Source organism: Mirounga angustirostris, unplaced genomic scaffold (assembly GCF_029215605.1).
Source record: "Mirounga angustirostris isolate CCGP_5_RB_7025 unplaced genomic scaffold, mMirAng1.0.hap1 SCAF_14, whole genome shotgun sequence".
Lineage (NCBI taxonomy): Eukaryota > Metazoa > Chordata > Mammalia > Carnivora > Phocidae > Mirounga > Mirounga angustirostris.
The window spans coordinates 47,286,489-47,307,498 of NW_026991722.1; the positions used below are offsets into that span (position 1 = coordinate 47,286,489).

Genomic DNA, 21,010 nt, shown 5'->3' on the forward strand with positions numbered 1-21,010 from the left:
ATTGAGGTATAATTATCAAATTAAATTGTAAGAGGTTTAAAGCATACATTATGGTAATACAGGACAGGTGGTATTTGGCCCGTGGGCTATAGTTTGCTGACCCTTGTTCTAGGTTATGCTTTGTGAAAAACAGTATCATCACGGGGTTCTTGAGTTCAAGTAATACTAGGGCTGAATTTTGTCAAGGGAGTTGACCCTCTGTGAGTCAGAGGAAGAATAAAGAATGAAGGAGGAGAGGTCTAAGAATAGTAGGAAAGAGGGAGAATAGTGAGTAAGATTCTTGGAGGACCATATCTCCCAATAATGGACCCCAACAAATGAAATCTAGGCCTCTGCTGTAAGTAGGGAGTTAATATATGTAGAAGTCAAAAGAAGAAGAGGAAGAAGAAGGAGGAGGCGGGGGGAAGAAAAGGAAGGGGAGGAAGAAGAAAGAGAAGGAGGAGGAGGAGGAGGAGAAATGCAGAAGTCCTTGCAAACTATAAAGCAAATTTGACTGTACAGTTGCGAGGTGTTACTGTTTTAGGCAATTCCAATAGTCTTCATGAACGCCAGACTCTTGGGGGCTTGGTATTTTTATGTTTGGAAACTATTTTTAGTTCCACTAGGTGTCAGCATAATGCAGAGAATTTTCAAGAACTTTGGCTCAAGGAGCCCTTCAGGCACCCATGAACAGATAAACTTCTGAATGTTTTGAGGGAGCAGATGTTCCTTCCATAATGCATGCTCTATTTGAAAAACAAGTGATTTAATTTAATTAGCCTTCATCTTGATAACAACAGTTTTATAATTCATGGCAACAGACTATTGTCAGCTGCTTGTAAAATGCTTTATTCATCAGGGTTCTTAGAGACAGGAGAGTGTGCACAAGCAAAAAAACAAACAAGCCCACGACTCAAACAAGATGCAATACTTGTGCTTACAAATCATGTAAGAAAAACTATGTTATCACCACAGTTTTCAAACCAGACCCCGTGGCAAATAGTCCTTTCCCCCGAGGAGTTGCTGTGAGATCCCTCCCTATGCACACAGATACACACACTCACTGGCTCAGCAGCTCCTCAGAGGTCCTCGTACCACAGAGACCCGAGATTCTTCCAGGACCACCTCGGGATTTAATTCCAGCTTGCCTCCTTTGTTGGCACATAGGACAAGGAAAGAATAAACGAGCATGGGGGGCCCAGATGGTGCCACCTTATAAATTATAGGTGGAGAAAATGTGCCTGGTTTGTTCCTAATGTGCAGGTATTTGGCTATTGTAGAATCTTAGAGCTGCAGTGGAAGGGTATATATATTATATAAAAATAAGTATGTATTTATAAATATATAAATATGTATTATATAAATATTATATATTTAATATGTATTATATGTAATGTTTATATAAATAATATTTATATACGAATATATATTTATTTATATAATATCTATTTAAGAAATATATATAATAAATATATATCTATTTATATAAGTATATCTATATATTGTATAATTATATGTAATAAATATATAAATAAAATATATAACCTATATGTATAGATTATTTATATATAAATATATAAATTTTATATATATTTTAAAAATATAAAAATATAAATAATCTAAGCTCGGGCTGCTATAACAAAAATACCAGAGATTGGGTGGCTTAAACAGCGAACACTGATTTCTCATAGTTCTGGAGGTTGGGAGGTCCAAGATCAGGGTGCCAGCGTGGTTAGGTTCTGGTGAGGACCTCTTCTTGTCTGTCTTGTATCCTTCACTGTGGAGAGGGAGAGGGAGAGGGAGAGGGGGAGGGGGAGGGGGAGGGGGAGGGAGGGAGAGAGAGGGAGAGGGAGAGAGAGGGAGAGAGAGGGAGAGAGAGAGAGGGAGAGAGGGAGAGAGAGAGAGAGAGAGAGAGAAAGCAAGGTCTGTCTCTTTTAAAGGGCACTAATCCCATCATGAGGGCTCCACCCTCATGACCTTATTACCTCCCAGAGGCCCCACCTCCAAATACATCACGCTGGGGTTCGGATGTCAACGTCTGAATTTTGGGGGAATACAAACATGTAGCCCATAGCAGAGGGTAGAGTCAGGGTAAGTTCTCTGGAAGGCGATTTCATAACCAGTTCTGCACTTTGATGCATGGATCTTTGAGCAGCAATTCCACTGCAAAAACATGAATATGAAAAGGGAGTGTATTCAAGGATAACTCTTACAGCATTAGAATAGTAAAAAGAGGATTCATTTCTATGTCCAGCAATAGGCTATTACTCAATTAGTGATAAATTGGTGATGATTTTTCGACACAGAAAGATGTTAAGCAGATTATGGAACAACGCGTTCGGTAGGATCCCATTTTCACTGTGTGTTCATATACGTGCATATGGGCACTATTTGGAGGGTAGACTTAGTAAGGTAGTAACAGTGGTTATCTTTGGGTAGTGGGATGGTCATTGTAAATGTTTTTCTTGATTACCTGTATTTTGAAAATTTTCTAGCATGGATAGGTATGACTTTTTAATAAGAAAATGAGATAAATTATTATAGAAAACAAAATGACTGCCTCCATGCCAAGTTTCTGAGTTCATGTCTTTTGAAGAAAACATGTTTGTTTGTTTTTCACTGCAGTTAGTTTTCCATTGTCCCAGTTAGAGGTTACAACTTGATTATTAGAAATGTTTATTGTTGGGGCGCCTGGGTGGCTCAGACGTTGAGCGTCTGCCTTTGGCTCAGGTCATGATCCCGGGGTCCTGGGATCGAGTCCCGCATTGGGCTCCCTGCTCAGCGGGGAGTCTGCTTCTCCCTCTCCCACTCCCCCTGCTTGTGTTCCCTCTCTCGCTGTGTCTCTCTCTGTCAAATAAATAAATAAAATCTTTAAAAAAAAAAGAAATGTTTATTGTTTATTGTTAGAATTCCCATTAGGGCCATTTCAAAGAGGCAAATGGCAGGATGCAGGTATTTTTTACTTTCATCCCTGCCCTTAAAAATCTAGTAGCTCTAAGCACCAGCAATTCTGTTCAGAGCAAAGTCTCTGAAGGGCTTCAGAAAAGCACAGGAAGAAATGTGAATTAGGGTCATGCCTTGAGTTTTCTGGTGTGGTTTGTGGCTGTTGTTTTCCCCCTTGTATCCATCTAGAGAAAGAAGGGAAAATCTTTTTTTTAAGTTACAAAGTAATACATGATGATTGCTTCAGCAAATATTTGAGTGTCTAGCAGATATACCAGACATTGTTCTTGGTGGGGCGGGGGGGGGGGGGGGCGGTGCACAGTGAACAAAACACAAAAATCCTTGCCCTCATAGAGCATACCTTCTCGTTGAGATAGATGGACAAGAAACAAAGGAAAATGGAAGTATATGATGTGTCAGATGGCAGTAAGTGTAGAGAAAAATGAAGCCAGGTAGGGGAGTAGGCATGTCTGTGTGTGTGCCTGAGTGGGTTCTAGTGGGTGGGGGTCGGGGGGTTGTTCCTTGACTCATGGATAAGATGACTTTTGAGCAGAGGTCTGAATATGTGAGAGAGTGAGCCATGCAGGGGTCTGGAGGAAGAAGGTTCCGGGCGGGGAGGCAATAGTAAACCGTGAGGTGCTTGGCATACCTGATGCCCAACGGCAAGGCCAGAATGCAGTTTTATTTTCCTTGCAAATGAAAACATCATTGTGGATAACTTTAACTACCTTTAACTATTGTATAGAGTATGCATATTTTAAAAGCTTTTGATAAGTATAGCCAAGTAGTGTGTATGTGTATATATATGTATAACTTTTCATATGTTTATTGGCTATTGTATTTCTTATGTGTGCTGTGTGAGAGAAAGAAATACACACATGCACTGACACACACAAATACTTGGTTTTGCCCACTGACTATTTTTCTTTTGTGGAGCTGATTTTTTTTTCTTATTGAATTGTAAACATTCATTATACATTAAGAATATGAAATTCCAGCCTGTTTTATATGTTGCCTGTAGTTTTTCCTAGGTCATTAATCATCTCTTGATTTTTTTTTTTTTTTAAGATTTTATTTATTTGACAGAGAGAGAGAAAGCGAGAGAGGTAACACAAGCAGGGGGAGTGGGAGAGGGAGAAGCAGGCTACCCACTGAGCAGGGAGCCCAGTGCTCGGGGCTCGATCCCAGGACCCTGAGATCATGACCTAAGCCAAAGGCAGACGCTTAACAACTGAGCCACCCAGGCACCCTAGCTCTTGATTTTCTTTATGGTGTTTTTTGGTCAGTGCATTTTATGTAGGTGGATCTATCAATCTTCCATAGTGGCTTCTGTGTTTGGAGTTATGTGTAGAAAAACCCAGAGCATTTATTGAGTGTTATGCCATGCACTGCTCTGGACTTGTGCATCCTTCCTCTGCCCCCATGCCTAGTGACTTAGGTGACCCCTAGATACCTCCAGCCCTAGATGAAAAGGGCACAGTCCAGGGAAATGTGTGAAGTTTGTCCATCTCTTAGAGCTCTTGGTTAAAGTTAGTCAGCTAACTGCTGGAACATTCCTTGGCAGTGAAGAGAGCTGATTATAATTCCCAAGGATTTGGGTAACCATGTGCATGTTATAAGGTTATACTCTTCAGTGCCCAGAACCAGGTATGATTTCCATCACTTATTGCTGTATCTTCCTGGAAAATAATCCTCCATTTTAGCAGAATTAACTCGGATTTTAAAATTATAGTTTCATTTTGTCCTGAAGAAATATTTTTTTAAAAAGTATTTTAAGGGGCCCCTGGGTGGCTCAGTTGGTTGAGCGACCGACTCCTTGTTCCAGCTCAGGTCATGATCTCAGGGTCCTGGGATTGAGCCCCATATCAGGGTCCACTGGGAGTCTGCTTGGGATTCTCTCTCCCTCTCCCTCTGCCCTTCCCCCTGGCTTGTGCTTGTGTGCACGCTCTCTCTCAAATAAATAAATCTTTAAAAAAACAAATATTTCAAGAGATGGCAAAAGCACAAAAAAGCACTACTCTTGTAGTCCCTGTTCCCACCTTGTCTCCACACAACCTGGAAAAGCATGGAAAACTCAGTTGTCATGCATTTTATCTGCCCCAGGTAACCATTGAAAGGTCTGACCTGTCCATGTTAAGATAGCACAGGAACTGATAGTCGAGGAAAACCCTGTAAGCCAGAGAGCCCAAGTCTGATTCCTGAAGCAGCAAGTATAAACAGTTCTTCAAATGCTGTTCACCTGTCATCGGACTAGACTCCTTGGGGCAGGTTCTCTCTGGGGGGGAGACACAGTGTGCTCTCCTGTGACTGCCAGTCTGTTTGCTGGGTTCTCCTGCTGATGTATAAATTAAGTGAGATCAGTGTTGCAAAGAATTTGGGAATGAAGAGATAGGGAAGAACAAACTTGTGACAGAGTCTTACTGAACCTTAAGAGACTTTTATTGCTTTGAGTAATGGACCAAGGAGGGGGGGAATGTTGGGTCCCTTCTGCTTCCCTATCCCACCCCCTGTACCCACTTTAACTTTGAGTTTTATCCCAAATGTCACTTATTAGAGGAAGGTTTCCCTATCCTCACTGACTAGATCAGATGCCCTTAGGGTGCATCTTAGTCCTTTAGTTTCCTTAAAACCTTCATCCGTGTAATATTGACATTTATTTATATGAGTAAAACACGCATGGCTCCCACCTTTGTGAAACTTACAGTTTATTTGAGAGGTGGAGACACATTAATAATATATATATTATATATTATCTGACTCAGATCATTAATGGGTTAATTGAAAGATAAATCATTTTTGGATGAAACAATCTATTTTGACTTAAGATGTATAAATGTGCATTCATTTGCAAATCTCATGGGAAGCCTTTTTCTTGGCATACGGATTGTCTACTGGGTTCCCTTGAGTGTTTTCTTGCATAAACTACATCTAACGAATACCCTGTGATTTTCAGTGGAATGAGAACTTTGATACTTTGGAACAATATGAATGCAAAATTCTCTTGATTTTTAATTATTCCCACCCCCCCATCCTTTCACACTGATTTTGCCCGTATCTGTTTTGGCAGTACTGTCCCCAGTGATTCATATTTATTCTTCTCAATAGCAGCTACAATTTTTTGTTGGTGTGTGGAGGAGGGAGGCAGCTGTCTCTGAGAAGAGCTCCTGAGGGCCAAGACAGGGTCGGGCAACCAGCTGCTCCTGCAGGTGTCGAAATTTCCGCCATCAGTGCATGGTGCTTTGGCTCTGTCCACCTAGGAGGTGGGCCCTGAGTCACATGATTGTGGAGAACACAAGCCCTCACGCCTGGGTCACAGTGCCTTGCTTGGATCCAAATGCTCACACAGCTGCTCTATAACATTTCCCAGCAGTCTCTTTGGTCCAACTAAATCTGTGTTTATTTTTTATAGTGAAAATCATTTCTTTTTTCTTTTTTTAAAAAAGATTTATTTGTGAGCGAGCGAGCGAGCGAGAGAGTACAAGTCGGTGGAGGGGAGCAGCAGAGGGAAAGGGAGAAGCAAGCTGAGCAGGGAGCCCAATGCTCAGAGCTCAATCCCAGGGCCCTGGGATCATGACCTGAGCCGAAGCCAGACGCTTAACCGACTGAGCCACCCAGGCGCCCCAGTTAGTCATTTCTTTGTGTTTAGGGTAGAGGGTAAAGATACAAGGTGTTCCCTAGCCATGTTTTCTTTTTCACATCCATGGTCACTCAGATGCCCCGATGTCTCTTGGAGCATACGACTGGGCAGGCGTTTTCTTTGTTTAAGAGGGAACAGAGCACGAATGCCTGGGGCCTCACTGAGCTCATGTCCCAGAGTACTGGGCCTGCGGTAGCTGGGCACCCTGCTATGTCACGCACTGCCCTCCTTCCCTCCTCCCCTGTGCTCCCTGCAGTGTGGGCTCTGGGCTGCCTTCTGGTGCTCAGCGGACTAGGGGCCTGGATCCTGTCTCCCTTGACCCTCGTGAGCTTAATGTCTAATGGGAAAGTCCTTTCCTAGAAGAATAGCAATTGCTTTAATGTTCTGCTTGACCCATTAGGATGGAGAATGGCATCTTCCTTTCTCTGTTCACTTTTTGGGTGCAAGGGCAGACATCTATGATTGCAGCAGGACCAGGAAGAACAGAGAATATTCCTCAGGTAATTAGCTTCTTGGTCTGCTACCAGAGCAAAATCATGCTGTGTTTGCAGCTTATTTATTTATAGGTCAATGTCTCCCATTACATTCTGAGGTCCTTGAGGGCAAAGTATGAAAGGGTGGCTTAACATTAGCGCTTTAAAAGTCAGATGACCAGAATTCAAATTCTGCCTTTGCCATTACCAGCTCTTCTGACCACACGCACATTATTTAAACTCTTTATGCCTCAGTTTTCTCATTTGCACAATGGGGATAATAATAATAATATTTTCTTCATAAGGTCGTTGTACAGATTTTATTTATTTATTTATTTTAAGCAAGCTCCATTACCAGTGTGGAGCCCAGTATGGGGCTTGAACTCACGACCCTGAGATCAAGACCTGAGCTGAGATCTAGAGTCAGACACTTACCAGCTGAGCCACCCAGGCGCCCCATGTTGTGCAGATTTTTTAAAGACACAGCATAGAGGGACGCCTGGGTGGCTCAGTCGGTTAAGCGTCTGCCTTTGGCTCAGGTCATGATCCCAGGGTCCTGGGATCAAGTCCCGCATCGGGCTCCCTGCTCCGCGGGGAGCCTGCTTCTCCCTCTGCCTCTGCCTCTCTCTCTCTCTATCTCTCATGAATAGATAAATAAAATCTTTAAAAAAAAAAAATAAAGACACAGCATAGAAAACATTTAGCATAGTGCCTCGTTTGTAGCAAGTGCTCAATAAATGTTAACTATGATGCTGCTGTTAATAATCATTCTGGTGCTGTCAGCACCTTGCAAATTGCTGTAAATATTTGCTGAATGAATATTCAGGAAGTAGGGTTTGGAAGCCTCACTAGAGACTAGAGACATTTTAACACCAGGTTCACTAGGGAGCTTACAAAAGCAGGTCTGATCACAGATGGAGCGCCTGCCCGTGCTAATAAAGTTAACAAAGAACATTTCTTGAGCAGGCACCATCCCAGGAGAGCAGTTCATTGAGTTAGCTGGGATTATTATGTTAAATTCTGCTGGAATGCTTTCATTTATTTCTATCTATTATTAGAATAACTCTAGGGAACTGACGTTAGTGGACCAAATGTGTTGGTGACGGATGGGGGCAGCAAGTAATTGGTGCTCTATGTAAAAACTGGGATTTTGCTTTCTTGAAGAGAGCAAGATTCTAAATTGTATTGAGAAAAAGCAGTTTTGGGTGTGGCCACAAATGAATCAAAGAAATGCACCCTTCAGAAGTCCTTAGAGATTCCAGGTTAACAGTGGGAAACATCAGCACATGGCCACCCAGCTTGAGTTCTGGCATTCTTTTTAAAATTCTGTCCTTTGACACTTTCTTCCTTTTGTTGTGGTTCCATGGAGCCATTTGATATATTGCCTAGGTAAATAGTCTTTACGTTTTTTATAATTCAGCATGAGTTCAAAGCCTCTGGCTTCTTAAAATCCAAAGAATAATGTTCACTGCCCCTTAAAAAAAAAAATCAGATCTGTTCTCTCTCCCAAACTGCAGGAAGCCGTCTTCCATCTCCAGCTTGTCTTGCCCTGTTGTGGGCTGGGGAACAGGCGGGGTGGCTGGATGGTTCTGTCAGCCTCCCTCATTCTTAGTGGACACAGACACATCACACTTCACGGGTCGCTCAGAGATGTTCGACAAGCACTGTCGTTGTATTTGGTGCATCCAAAGGGTCATGCCTCCCAGCTAGGTCTTTCGGACAGGAAGTGACAGAAATATGATGGCCTCTTTCCCTCTTCCCAGATCTGATGTTTCAACGTGGCTTCCTGCTTCGGTGCTGTTTGTGGGTATAATCTATGCTGGTTCCAGAGCATTATCCAAACTGGTAAGTGTTAGAGACTTTTTAGAGAGACAGTTTCTCTTTCCTCCTCCCGTTTGCTTTTTAACTTATTGCACCTTGGCTCAGTAGGGGACACGACATCAGCTTTCATAATGGTACAGCTAGATTGGAGAACAACGTGGGGCCTTTTACCCCTCTCCCTGAATTGAGGATAACCAGATAACAGGGTCGGGCCAACTTGTTTTACAAGATGCAGAGGCATAGGTGGAGACGCAGGGAGAGAGAGAGGTGATCTTTATGGAGGCTGACCCAGACAGGGCCAGTCCACTCTGCCTGAATGCAGGCTGTCCTCGGGAGCAGCCTACTCCTTGCTTCTGAGGAACTGTAACCCTGCCCACTGGTGATGTGGACTGGGGGGTGCTGGGCTCAGTAGCAATGTACCTGCCTGGCACAGCGTTGGTATCCAGTCTGTGGGGACACTAATAAAACAAGTGTCCCCCTGTTCTCCCATTCCAGCTGCCCGTTTGAGCTCCTCAAAGGAGAGAACTGTAAAGAATAAACTTCTTCCAGTTACATTATATGAAAATATAAAAATTTAGTTATTTTTTCCATCAAAAGAGAATCCATTGATATGGCCATTGACCAGAGACTCAGAACAAGGTTTAAAAGTCAGTAATGCCTCTTTCTGTCTTGTCCCCTGACTGCTTGTACTGTCTTTATCATAAAATGATTGTGTTGTGACCTTTGGAAAAGTGCAAAATTTGTGGCACTGTTCAGTCTTTTTATGCAAAGTCTGTTGTTATGTTGGTCCCTTAGGTCTCAGATATGAAAACATTAAAACAAACACAAAATCTGCCTACCCGCACAACAGTATTATTGTTAGGACAACCCTGAAGTTTGCAAAATAGCAGTTGAGAGTTACTAGCGGTGATTAAATCATCATTTTTCTTTCATGATTCATAAGCTTGAGTCATTGGGATGTTGTGTCCAATGGGGGAGAAACGTCCTGGGTGGGCCCAAGAAATGACCCACAGCACATATTGGTGCTCAGCCCAGAACCTGAGACCTGCACTGGCTTCCGGCTGCCCCTTCATTCTGTCGGCTTCCATGTCTGCTGCCTCGCTTTACACATGCTGGCCTGCAGAGGGCGCTCCCCCTCGTATAGCAGAATACAGGTGTTGATAAAAACAATGCATTCTTTTTTTTTAGTTTTAATTTAAATTCCAGTTAGTTAACATACAGTGTAATATTAGTTTCAGGTGTAGAATGTAGTGATTCAACACTTCATATAACACCCGGTGCTCATCACAACAGGTGCCCTACTTAATGCCCATCACCAATAGAACCCATCCCCCCATCCCCCTTCCCTCTGGTAACCAGCAGTGTGTTCTCTACAGTTAAGAGTCTGTTTCTTGGTTTGCCTCTCTTCTTTTCATCCCCTATGTTCGTTCATTTGAAAAACAATGTATTCTTGTTCAAAGGCTTTGAAAATTTCCTATAGGATCTGGATAGTTATAGACGCCAGAATTTTGAAGTTTGAATAACTATTGTTGTGCTAATAATAACATTTTTTATTTGTACAGTGCTTTTTTGTATGTTTCCATAGTGATTTCCTCTGTATCTTTTTATGTGATTCTCAGTCACCTGACAGGCGGCGGATGAAGCAGATGTTAATCACCTGACAGAGGAAGGCACTCAGGTGTGGAAAGTCTTGGTAACCTGCCTCTAGCCTCAGCTTGTGGCAGCTCCTCTGACTCCAGACCTTTTGCCTTTTCAGATTTGTCTCTTTAGGGCCAGCATACGTGGATTTTAGAATAGCTCAGGGTAGAGTAGTCAGGCGTAACTTTAGACTCTTTTAGTTACAAGTTACAGAAAGCTCATAAACTGTTCTAAGCAAAAAGGAAATGAACTGGTTCACAGAATTGAAAAGCTGTAGATCAGGCAAGGCTTGATCCAGAGGTTCCAATGACATTCTCAGAACCCAGTTTCTGTCTCTCTGTCTTTAGTTCTGCTCTTGTCTTTTCTCCATTTCACAGCCAGGCTCTCCCCTCCTGGGTGTTGTTGACTCTAGGCTCACATCCTTACAACATGAAGTGTAATGGAAAGAGACTCTTCCTCGTAGCTCCTGCAGGAACCTCAGGATTCACTCTGAATACACCAGTAGGGCCACTGCCCTTCCCAGGTCTGAAAGCTCACCAGGAAGATGGAATTATGCTGATTTTTCGGCCCTGGGTACGGGTGTTCCTGGACCATTCACTGTGGCTGCAGAGACTCAGAGCACTGTTTGGCCAGCCCTGCTCAGACAAGATCCCTGTCTGGATCCCATAGACTGAGAGAGGGGGTGGCAGATCCTTGATATTGGGATGCTTCACCAAAAGAAGGGCTAAGGATACTAGATAGCCTAAAATCCCTCAGAAGTCAATTGTAAAGGTCAGTCCAGTACATTCTTAGGCAGACGGGGAGTTCTGTAACCAAGAACACTGCTTCTCGGAGGGTGATCACACGTGGTGGTGTCAGTCTGTGAGCTCTGTTAGTTGTCCATAAGGAGATTGTGCCAGAATGTACATCAACTTTGGCACTAAACACACTGTTTCGTTGAGCTGACATTTTTTTTTTCATAGCAAGACTTTTTGAAGAAGGAAGCAGTGCCCTGATTTACCTTCTGGCTCGAGTTCCTTATTTTGGGGGAGAACTGGTACTATCAGTGGCCCTGGCCTAGGGCACAGCCTTCTTTAAAGGGTAAGAAGAAGCTGCTGCAATTCAAACTCGTTGAGCAAAGGAAAACAACCCAAACCCAAATATACCCAATTAGAGTGGGAGGAGTACAGAAAAGAGACACTCATTATTGTTTCTGAGTGAAATAACAACCCAGCATCTTTTCTTTGTTTTTTGAGTTTTTTGTTTTTACATAGTTGCTTACAAATTTATAGGGTGGGTTAAACACAAGGCACTCATACAGCTTGTGTTAGATAGAAAACAGGCATCAATATGCTGGTGCCAAGCTGTCAGTTTAATGAATCCACAAGGAATTGGGGGAAAGTGCTCTGTTAAAAGCCGTGGGTGTATTGTTATGCAGAACACTTTCCAGGGAGTTCTGCTCCATAAAGCCCTCCTTTATCTGACAAGATTTCGAAGCTCTCTTCTGATGTGCAACTCCTAAGAGGAAGCAGGTTTAACTCTGTAAAGGCGCAGCAGGGAAAATTCTTTACTGATTTTTCTACCTCACAACCAAATGATGTACAGAGTTAAGGGAAGGGAGTTATTCTTGGGGCTATCCGTTCAGCAGATATTTATCAGGGATCTACTATGTGCTAGGTGCTTAAAGACAAATAAGAGATGGTTCCTGACCTTGAGGTGTTAGTATGTGTGGGGCACTTTCCATCGCCCCTCTTCATGACATATAAAGTCAGACTTAATTACTCCCACTTACAGATGAGAAAACTGAGATCCAAATATTTGGCCAAGGTCAACAATGCATAAATGTTAAAGCGGAGGTGCAAACCCAAGCCTGTCCAACCACAACAGTTCACCTCCAAAAGTTACCCTCTTTCCTCCCTAAATTACATCAACCAGGGGAAATCAGCCCATGAGGACTGGGCTGGGGGGAGTGGAGAGGAACCGTGTATTTGCTGTCCCTTCTACTTGGGCTAATTTGGGTCAGCTTCTCCAGCTATCCTATGCTGAATAAGGTCAGTGATGACGGTTCTGATGGCGTGAGTGTCAGTCTTTGGAGGGTCAGTACAACCTCGACCGGTCATTAATACTCTTGTTGTAATTTCCCAGCTGAAGCCTGGTCAGCTGGACAGGATTGCCTCAAAGCCTGTGCTGGTGAGTGTTTAGAACAGATGTGCAAAGTCAGACATTAGTGAGCTTGCCAGTGAGAGGCCATCCTGGTTTTGGTGATCTGGCCACTCAAACCATGTCATTTTCTTGCTTTGGGGAAGCCAGGGTCCGTCGTTGCAGGACTCTGCAAATCCAAGTTAAGGCATCTTTTTTTTTTTTTAAAGATTTTATTTATTTATTTGACAGAGAGATAGGAGAGCAGGAACACAAGCAGGGGGAGTGGGAGAGGGAGAAGCAGGCTTCCTGCAGAGCAGGGAGCCCGATGTGGGACTCGATCCCAGGACCCTGGGATCATGACCTGAGCCGAAGGCAGACGCTTAACGACTGAGCCACCCAGGCGCCCCAAGTTAAGGCATCTTGACAGGACTGCTCTTGGTTTCTCACCCAGCTCTTTGATCTTGGTCCTTCCCTATCTGCTTGTCAGGGTTTGTCTTCCACGGGCACGACATTCACTCCACACGTTGCGATGGAGATTGGATGGGGTGTTGGTGAGGAAACGCACATGGATAATTAGACCCAGATGGAGCAAATTAGTTAGGCAAACTGGAGCCCATGAGTCCCCCCCCATTTGTTTGGCTCGAATATTACATAAAGGAACTTGGATCTGCAAAGGAAAAGAATGTCATTGTTGATGTGAAATGGAGACTCTTCCTCTTAAGTTCGCTGTTACTGCTCATTTGAGGCAGCTCTCCTCTTTCATGTTGTTTTCTTACCAGAGCTCACCAGAGTCCGTTTGCAAGGATTACTTTTTAAGGTGTAGGCTCAGTGGCAAAAGAGTAAACCCTCCCTGAGGATTTTAGTTATCTTCTTGCTCCATCTAAAGATGACATTCTCAGGGTGCCTGGGTGGTTTAGTCAGTTAAGCATCTGACTCTTGATTTCAGCTCAGGTCATGATCTCAGGGTCGTGAGACTGAGACTCTGCACTCAGTGGAGAGTCTGCTTGCAATTCTGTCCCTCAGCACCACCACCCCCGCTCTCTCTCTTTCTCTAAAATAATAAGTAAATAAATAAATTTTTAAAGATGACGTTCTCCATAACCCTTATAAAATGACTTATTTAAAACAGGGCTCTGAGGGGAAAACTTTATGACATTAGATTTGGCAATGATTTCTTGGATACAACACCAAAGACACAGGCAACCAAAGAGAAAAATAGATAAATCGGACTTCATCAAAATGAAAAACTTTGGTGCATCAAAGGCCACTATCAACAGAGTAAAAAGGCAACCCAATGAATGGGAGAAAGTATTTGCAAATCATTTATCTGATAAGGGATGTGGAAATAAAATTTTAGGCCCAAGATGGAGCTCCTCCTTTCTGGGGTGCTACATCAGGAAAGCGAACTTTAGCATTCCTGGAAATGCCCCGCTCGACCAGAAACACAGTACATCCAGACAACCAATCCCAAAACGCCAAGGCAACTCTGGGTTCTATACTTACTTCCTTGTTCCTTGATCGTCCTAAAGAAGAAGGCCAGGGGCGCTTGGGTGGCTCAGTCGTTAAGCGTCTGCCTTCAGCTCAGGTCATGATCCCAGGGTCCTGGGATCGAGCCCCGCATCGGGCTCCCTGCTCGGCGGGAAGCCTGCTTCTCCCTCTCCCACTCCCTCTGCTTGTGTTCCCTCTCTCGCTGTGTCTCTCTGTCAAATAAATAAAATCTTAAAAAAAAAAAAAAAAAGAAGGCCAGCTATGCTGTCCCAGCCAATCAAAGCTTTTCCCCATTGCCACTTCTCATGCTTCATAAAACTCAGCCTTGTCCAGCACCCGTTGGGAGGAGGGCTCCACTGCTTCTGGGGTACCATACTCCCCCAATGCAAGAGTTGTTTTCCCTTGAATAAAGGGCATCAAATTTGTTACTAAATTGTTTTAGTTTTGTCATTCAGCGGGGATTAATATCCAGAATATAGAGATAAGTCCTCAACTCAACAACGAAAACCAACCCAATTCAAAAATGGCCAACAGACTCAAATAGACACTTCTCCAAAGATGTACAGATGGCTGATAAGCCCAGGAAAAGATGCTCAACATCATTAATCATTAGGGAAATGCAAATCAAAACCATAAGGAGATACTACTTCACACCCATTAGGATGGCTGTCCTCAGAAAACCAGAAAATAACCAGTGTTGGGAAGGATGTGGAGAAATTGGAACCCTTGGGCACCATAGTTGGGAATCAAAACTGTTGCAGCTGCTCTGGAAAACAGTAGGATTGTTCCTCAAAAAATTAAAAACAGACTTACTGTATGATCCAGCAATTTCACTTCTGGGTTTATACTCCCCCCCAAAATTGGAAGTACGGATATTTGTACCCCTGTGTTCATGGCAGCATTATTTACAATAGCCAGAAGTTGGAAGCAACCCAAGTGTCCATGGATCAGGGAATGGATAAACAATATGTGGCAAATGCATGCCATGGAGTATTATTTAACCTTAAGAAGGAAGGAAATTCTGACACATGTGACACCGTGGATGAACTTTGAGGGCATCATGTTAAGTGAAATGAGCCAGTCACGAAAGGACAAATACTGTCTGATTCCACATCTATGAGGTGCTTAGAGTAGTCAAAATCAGAGCGGCAGAAAGCAGAATGGTGCTTGCCAGGGACTGGAGGGAGAAGAGAATGAGGAGTTAGTATTTAATGGGGACAGTGTTTGAACTTTGCAAGATGAAAGAGTTCTGGAGCTAGAAGGTAGTGATGGTTGCACAACAGTGTGGAATGTACTTAATACCACGGAACTGTACACCTAAAAGTGGTTAAAATGGTAAATTTTATGTGTATATTTTACCTCAATTTAGAAGTATTTATTAAAAAAACAAACAAACAAACCCTGGACTCTGATAGAGGTTTTCTTGAGGATTATATGAAGAGGAGGGGATGATAACAGGTTCTCATTTGCTTTGCTCAGAATTCTTTTGGGCACCGTAGGATATGCACATTTGGTTTAACTCCTCATTCATTTCTATGCACTTGGATAAAAAGTATGAGAAAAAGAACAATTCACTGAGAGTAGGCCAGTTTGCCCTCTGTTCTGGCCTGTACATTTATGCCCCAAAGTGAATGAGCTAGAATAAGCTGCCATCCCCTGAACCTTTTCTTATGCCCAGGCATCTCAACAAGGTGGAAGAACTCCTGGTATTTTAAAATGTCACAATAAGGTCCATAAGACAGGCCAGCTACTTTGGTGATGAACAAATGAACAACAGAGATGGCCTCCAAACTCATCCTGGAGATTACACTGTTAAGAGGGGAGTCTGGTCCTCTGCACTCAAGGGCTTTGCCATATAAAGACAGAATCATAAGATTAATGTAAATGAACACTTAAATTTAACTCACACAAGTCAACTTATGAATGTATTCATGGATATGTACATATACTTATTCAAATACCTCACCATCTTCCACAAAGGATGGGTGGTGGCTTAAAAGAATAATTAAAATAAGATAGACATTTTTTTAAGTAGGCTCCACACCCAGCATGGAGCCCAACACGGGGCCTGAACTCACAACCCTGAGATCAAGACCTGACCTGAGATCAAGGGGCAGATGCTTGACTGACTGAGCCACCCAGGCGCCCCAAAACAGACATTTTTTATGAACAGAATTTTAAAAGAAATCTAGGTACAGAATAATAGAAGAACTAGATGAGGCCACGGAGAGACTTAGCACATAGAAATTTATGCTGTAATATCCTACAAAATAATGCAGTTGGGGCCTGAATTCAATTTTCAGCATTCTGTAGCCAAATAAAAAAGTTACAAGACTCAGGGAGACTCTGCTTCTCCCTCTGTCCCTCCCCCTGCTCATGCACATTCTCTCTCTCAAATAAATAAATAAAATCTTTTTAAAAATAAGAAATAAAGAAGTTACGGGACTCTCATGCTTGTAAGATGAGAGTAGAAGTCATTGCTACCCCGTTAGGCAGAGTGTAACATATAGCAGTGTTGACTCAGTATGTTGTACACCCCAAACTAATGTAACATTGTGTGTCAGTGATCTTCAGATTTAAAAAGTTGCAAGAGAAAGAAGAGTGAGGTCAGAGCTGAAGAAGAGCAAAGCTTCCTTGCTTTCAGGTTCTGAGTCCTCAAAAAAGGTAGGCTGGGCCACTTAGTGAGGCAGGGTCTTTAATAACACCCTTATAATGAACACCATGACAACCTGGTTTCTAGGGTTCTTAGAGCATTTTTGGATGCATGATGAAATAGAAGAGTTCAGTAGGAGCAGTTGTCTGGGCCTAAAACCTCTACTCTGCGTATCTGGCTCCCTTCACAGGCTGCCCTCAGGCAACCCTCCAGAAATATTGTTTCCCACGTGCATGCTTTTGATAAAAATTGGGTAGCCAACAGGTCAGGCCTGGAGTGCAGTTATTCTCTCTTGTAGATTAAGCCCACACCTACATATTTAAAAATCACCCAAAGAGAAGATAGGATTAACATTCTTTTACAAAAATTAAGAAGCTGACCCAGGACTGCTTGGAAAAGGGAAGTGTCAGTGTCTGCAGAAGGACCCAAGGCCGTGCCTATGTGCAGGGCCAAGATTTTCCACAGAAAACTGTTCTAACTCAGGCCCAACACATGAACAAATAACAATCAAAGCCTCAAAATTTCCATTCTGGAAAGCATGGGAATAATGAAAAATTTTAAGTATAGATACCAATTTCTCTTCACAACCAGAGAAAAATGTCCAGTAGTACATGGTAAGATGTTGAATTTTAAGCTAATGTAGTCTAAGAAAAATTAGTTGCAAACTGTGCCCCTAAGTAACTAAATGGATTGGCCTGCAGTGTAGTTGAATTTGATTAATTACATTTTGTGTTAAAAATGATGATACGGGCTTTATAGTAGTTGATCTTGACCATTTTTCCTGATGAAGGATGGTAGGACCTCAACCAAGTGGTTGAGGCCATTCCTAGAGTCCTGACGTGGAAGAACATACTTATGTTTCTGTTCTCTTTAGCAGCAAGCAAGTATATAGATTTTCCAAAAGTGGTTTTCAAATTATCAAGAGGCAGGTTAAAAGAGAGAACCAAAATATATTCCTTCATTTTCTCATCTGCATAATGGGGATGTTAATAGTATCTACTTCATAGAGTTATTATGACAATGAGGTACGCAAAAGCAGTTAGAAAAGCGGCTAGCACATAATAAGCATTCAATATATCTTAGTTATTATTATGGCTATTAGAATTTCTCAGAACTTTTGTCTGATTTGACATAAGTCCTGCTGAGCCTCACTCCGTAAGATAACAAAGGGCTGGTTTTCTTTCTTTGTTTTCTTTAAAAGGCAGGTTTTCTAAAAGAATCAGTCACTCGAGGGTCTCCTGAATGGATAGCACAGTTCACAGACTGGGACTTGTACGGAGTTAGAGGCCAAGGAAAATCAGTAATTAAAGTTTGCGAACTGCGTTAATAGTTGTTTTTCATAGACCTCTACGGAGGCTGAGATCATCAATTGTAGAATTACTGTTTCTGAGGCCTACTAGCTTCTCAGTGGGAAAATGGCTTGAGAAATCCAGATTTAAATTTGTTAAGGTAGAAATGGAAACTGTCCTTTAAAACATGTCACAGAGTTTACTGAGTTCATGTAGTTTAGATCATACCAGTGTTCTTATTGGAGGAAGCAGACTGGTGGACAGTTATAGGGCCAGGAAGGTTACCCTGGGGGACTTGCTGTAATTTGGGGTATCATGGTATTGAGGTTAGGAGCACGGACTCTGCAGTTGGAGAAGCCTGGATGGGAGCCACAGCTCTTGGCCCTGAGCCAGCTGTGAGCACTCAGCAAGTTGCCTCATCTTCTAAGCATTAGGCTCCTTTCTGTAAATCAAGGTAAGAGCACCCACTAATTGAGTTGTTGGAAGGAGATTTAAATAAGAGAATGCAATTAAAATAATTAGCACTGTGTCCAACACATTGTTGGTAGCTCTCATTAGTGTCCTTGAAAACCAATTCTATGTGTATCGATAGATCCTTTTCCAGAATGTGATCAGAGCAGGGCCTAGGGAGGTTGAAAAACCTAGTCACAGTTTATTAAAATGGAGAAAATTAGCCTCTTTGAGGTCTGGAGTTAGGGTCTAGAGTTCCTAAATCTGGTCTCCTTACTGTCTTTATAGTCAAGGAGGCAAAAGCATTTTTAAAAAGGTCTTAATTTTAAATAAATAACATCCAAGTCACCCTTTTGTATTCATTTTCATGTACACATAATTAACCTGTCCAAGATTTTCTTTGCTATCTTAAGCCAAGAACTGGAAGGCCAGGCCCTAAGTTTGCCAAACATAGGCCTAATGGATAAAGCCAGTGAAAAAAAAATCTCTTTAACGATCTTAAAACACATAAAAATTAATTCAAAATATAAAAATTTAAGAGGAATAAAAAGCACAAAAGATACATGAAAAATTGGGAAATAATAAAAATAAAGTATGATTTTTTTAACTTCACTTTTTTTTTTTTTTAATTTTAATTCCAGTGTGGTCAACTACCATGTTGTATTAGTTTCAGGTAGACACTGTAGTGATTCAGCAATCCCATACATCAGCTGGTGCTCATCACAGGTGCACGCCTTAATCTCCATCATCTATTTCCCTCATCCCCCACCCCCACCTCTGCTTTGGTAACCATTAGTTTGTTCTTTGTAGTTAAGAGTCTGTTTCTAGGTTTGTCTCTCTCTTTTTTCCCCCTTTGTTTGCTTTGTTTCTTAAATTCCACATGTGAGTGAAATCATATGGTATTTGTCTCTCTGACTGACTTATCTCCCTTAGCATTATACTCTCTAGCTCCATCCTTGTTGTTGCAAATGACAAGATTTCATTCTTTTTGATGGCTGAATAATATTCCATTGTGTATATATACACACCACCTCTTCTTTATCTAGTCATCTATCGATGGGCACTTAGGCAGCTTCCATAATTTAGCTATTGTAAATAATGCTGCTATAAACATTGGGGTGCATGTGTCTCTTTGAATTAGTGTTTTTGTATTTTTTGGGTAAATACCCAGTAGTGTGATGGCTGGATCATAGAGTAATTCTATTTTTAACTTTTTGAGGCACCTCCATACTGTTTTCCAGAGTGGCTGCACCAGTTTGCATTCCCAACAACAGTGCACGAGGTTTCCTTTTTCTCCACATTCTCGCCAACACCTGTTGTTTCTTGTCTTCTTGAGTTTAGCCATTCTGACAGGTGTGAGGTGGTATCTCATTGTAGTTTTGATTTGCATTTCCCTGATGATGAATGATGTCGAGTGTCTTTCATGTGTCTGTTGGCCATCTGTAGGTCTTCCTTAGAGAAATGTCTGTTCATGTCTTCTTCCCATTTTTAATTGGATTGTTTAATTGTTAAAGTATGGTTTATTATTTATTTATTTTTATAAAGTATAATTTTAAAAGGAAAAAAACAGTTTGAGTTGCACTTTTTTTTTTTTTTAAGATTTTATTTATTCATTTGAGACAGAGAGAATGAGAGAGACAGAGAGCACATGAGAGGGGGGAGGGTCAGAGGGAGAAGCAGACTCCCCGCCGAGCAGGGAGCCCGATGCGGGACTCGATCCAGGGACTCCAGGATCATGACCTGAGCTGAAGGCAGTCGCCCAACCAACTGAGCCACCCAGGCGCCCTGAGTTGCACTTTTAATGAAAGATAAATTAAGAGTAGAAAACGGTTACAAAGGCAGGAAAATAGAATGCAAGAACTCCAAAAGAAATAAAACAGCGCAAGTTAGAACAAAATACTAAAATAGGGCAGAGCTACAAAGTTATAAGAGTTTTAAAAACAAGGTAAAAATATATGCTCCAAAAAGATAAAGAATAGATCCATCTGGAAGTAGGCGAGCGGCATCATCTTAAGTGGGTCCTCCAAACTGGAGCAATTTCCCTGCTCAGGGTCCTCTGTCAAGGCTGCTGAGGGCGGGCTACATGTTAAAACTGACCATCTTTCATGTAGAGCTCCCGAACCACTCATCTAGGTCCTTTACCTATGTCTGTCATTCCTCCCAGGTGCTCTGGGTCGTAGGTATTGTTATCCCCATACAGAGGAGCAAACTAAGGTTTGCCTCTGCTCGGTTTCACCTATGCTCGGTCTTTTTCTGTCTTTCAGGAAATATTGCCATCATCATCAACAACAGAGACCATAACAAAATCCCATACCCTTTAATCCTTCCTGCTCATTGGGTCAAGATTAGCCACCGAATTAGGAGAGACAGCCATTCTTAGCGAATAGCCTAGTGATCGTAAATGTACCTTAATAACCCTCTGGAGTATTAGGGGTTTTTAAATATCTTTTTCCCCTCCCCTTTTTTGTTTTGTTTTGTTTTGTTCCAAAGTTGATCCTGGTTATTCAAATATTTACCT

At 42.2% G+C, this 21,010-nt stretch overlaps 1 protein-coding gene across 14 annotated transcripts in view; it reads left to right on the forward strand.

The window, feature by feature from the left end:
• Window positions 1-21,010, forward strand: part of TMEM241 (transmembrane protein 241) — a 115,764-nt gene that overhangs the window by 14,433 nt on the left and 80,321 nt on the right. For 12 of the 14 annotated variants that reach the window (XR_010407284.1, XR_010407285.1, XR_006792979.3 and 9 more), the window contains one exon: window positions 8,796-8,877. Coding sequence is in view for 9 of the 14 variants with exons in the window: in XM_064577819.1 (XP_064433889.1) it covers window positions 8,796-8,877 (82 nt within the window). In the remaining 5 variants the exon portion in view is untranslated. Of the gene's footprint in view, window positions 1-8,795; window positions 8,878-10,472; window positions 10,532-21,010 lie in introns of those variants that run through there. The other 2 variants (XM_064577825.1, XM_064577826.1) reach the window with 2 other exon arrangements.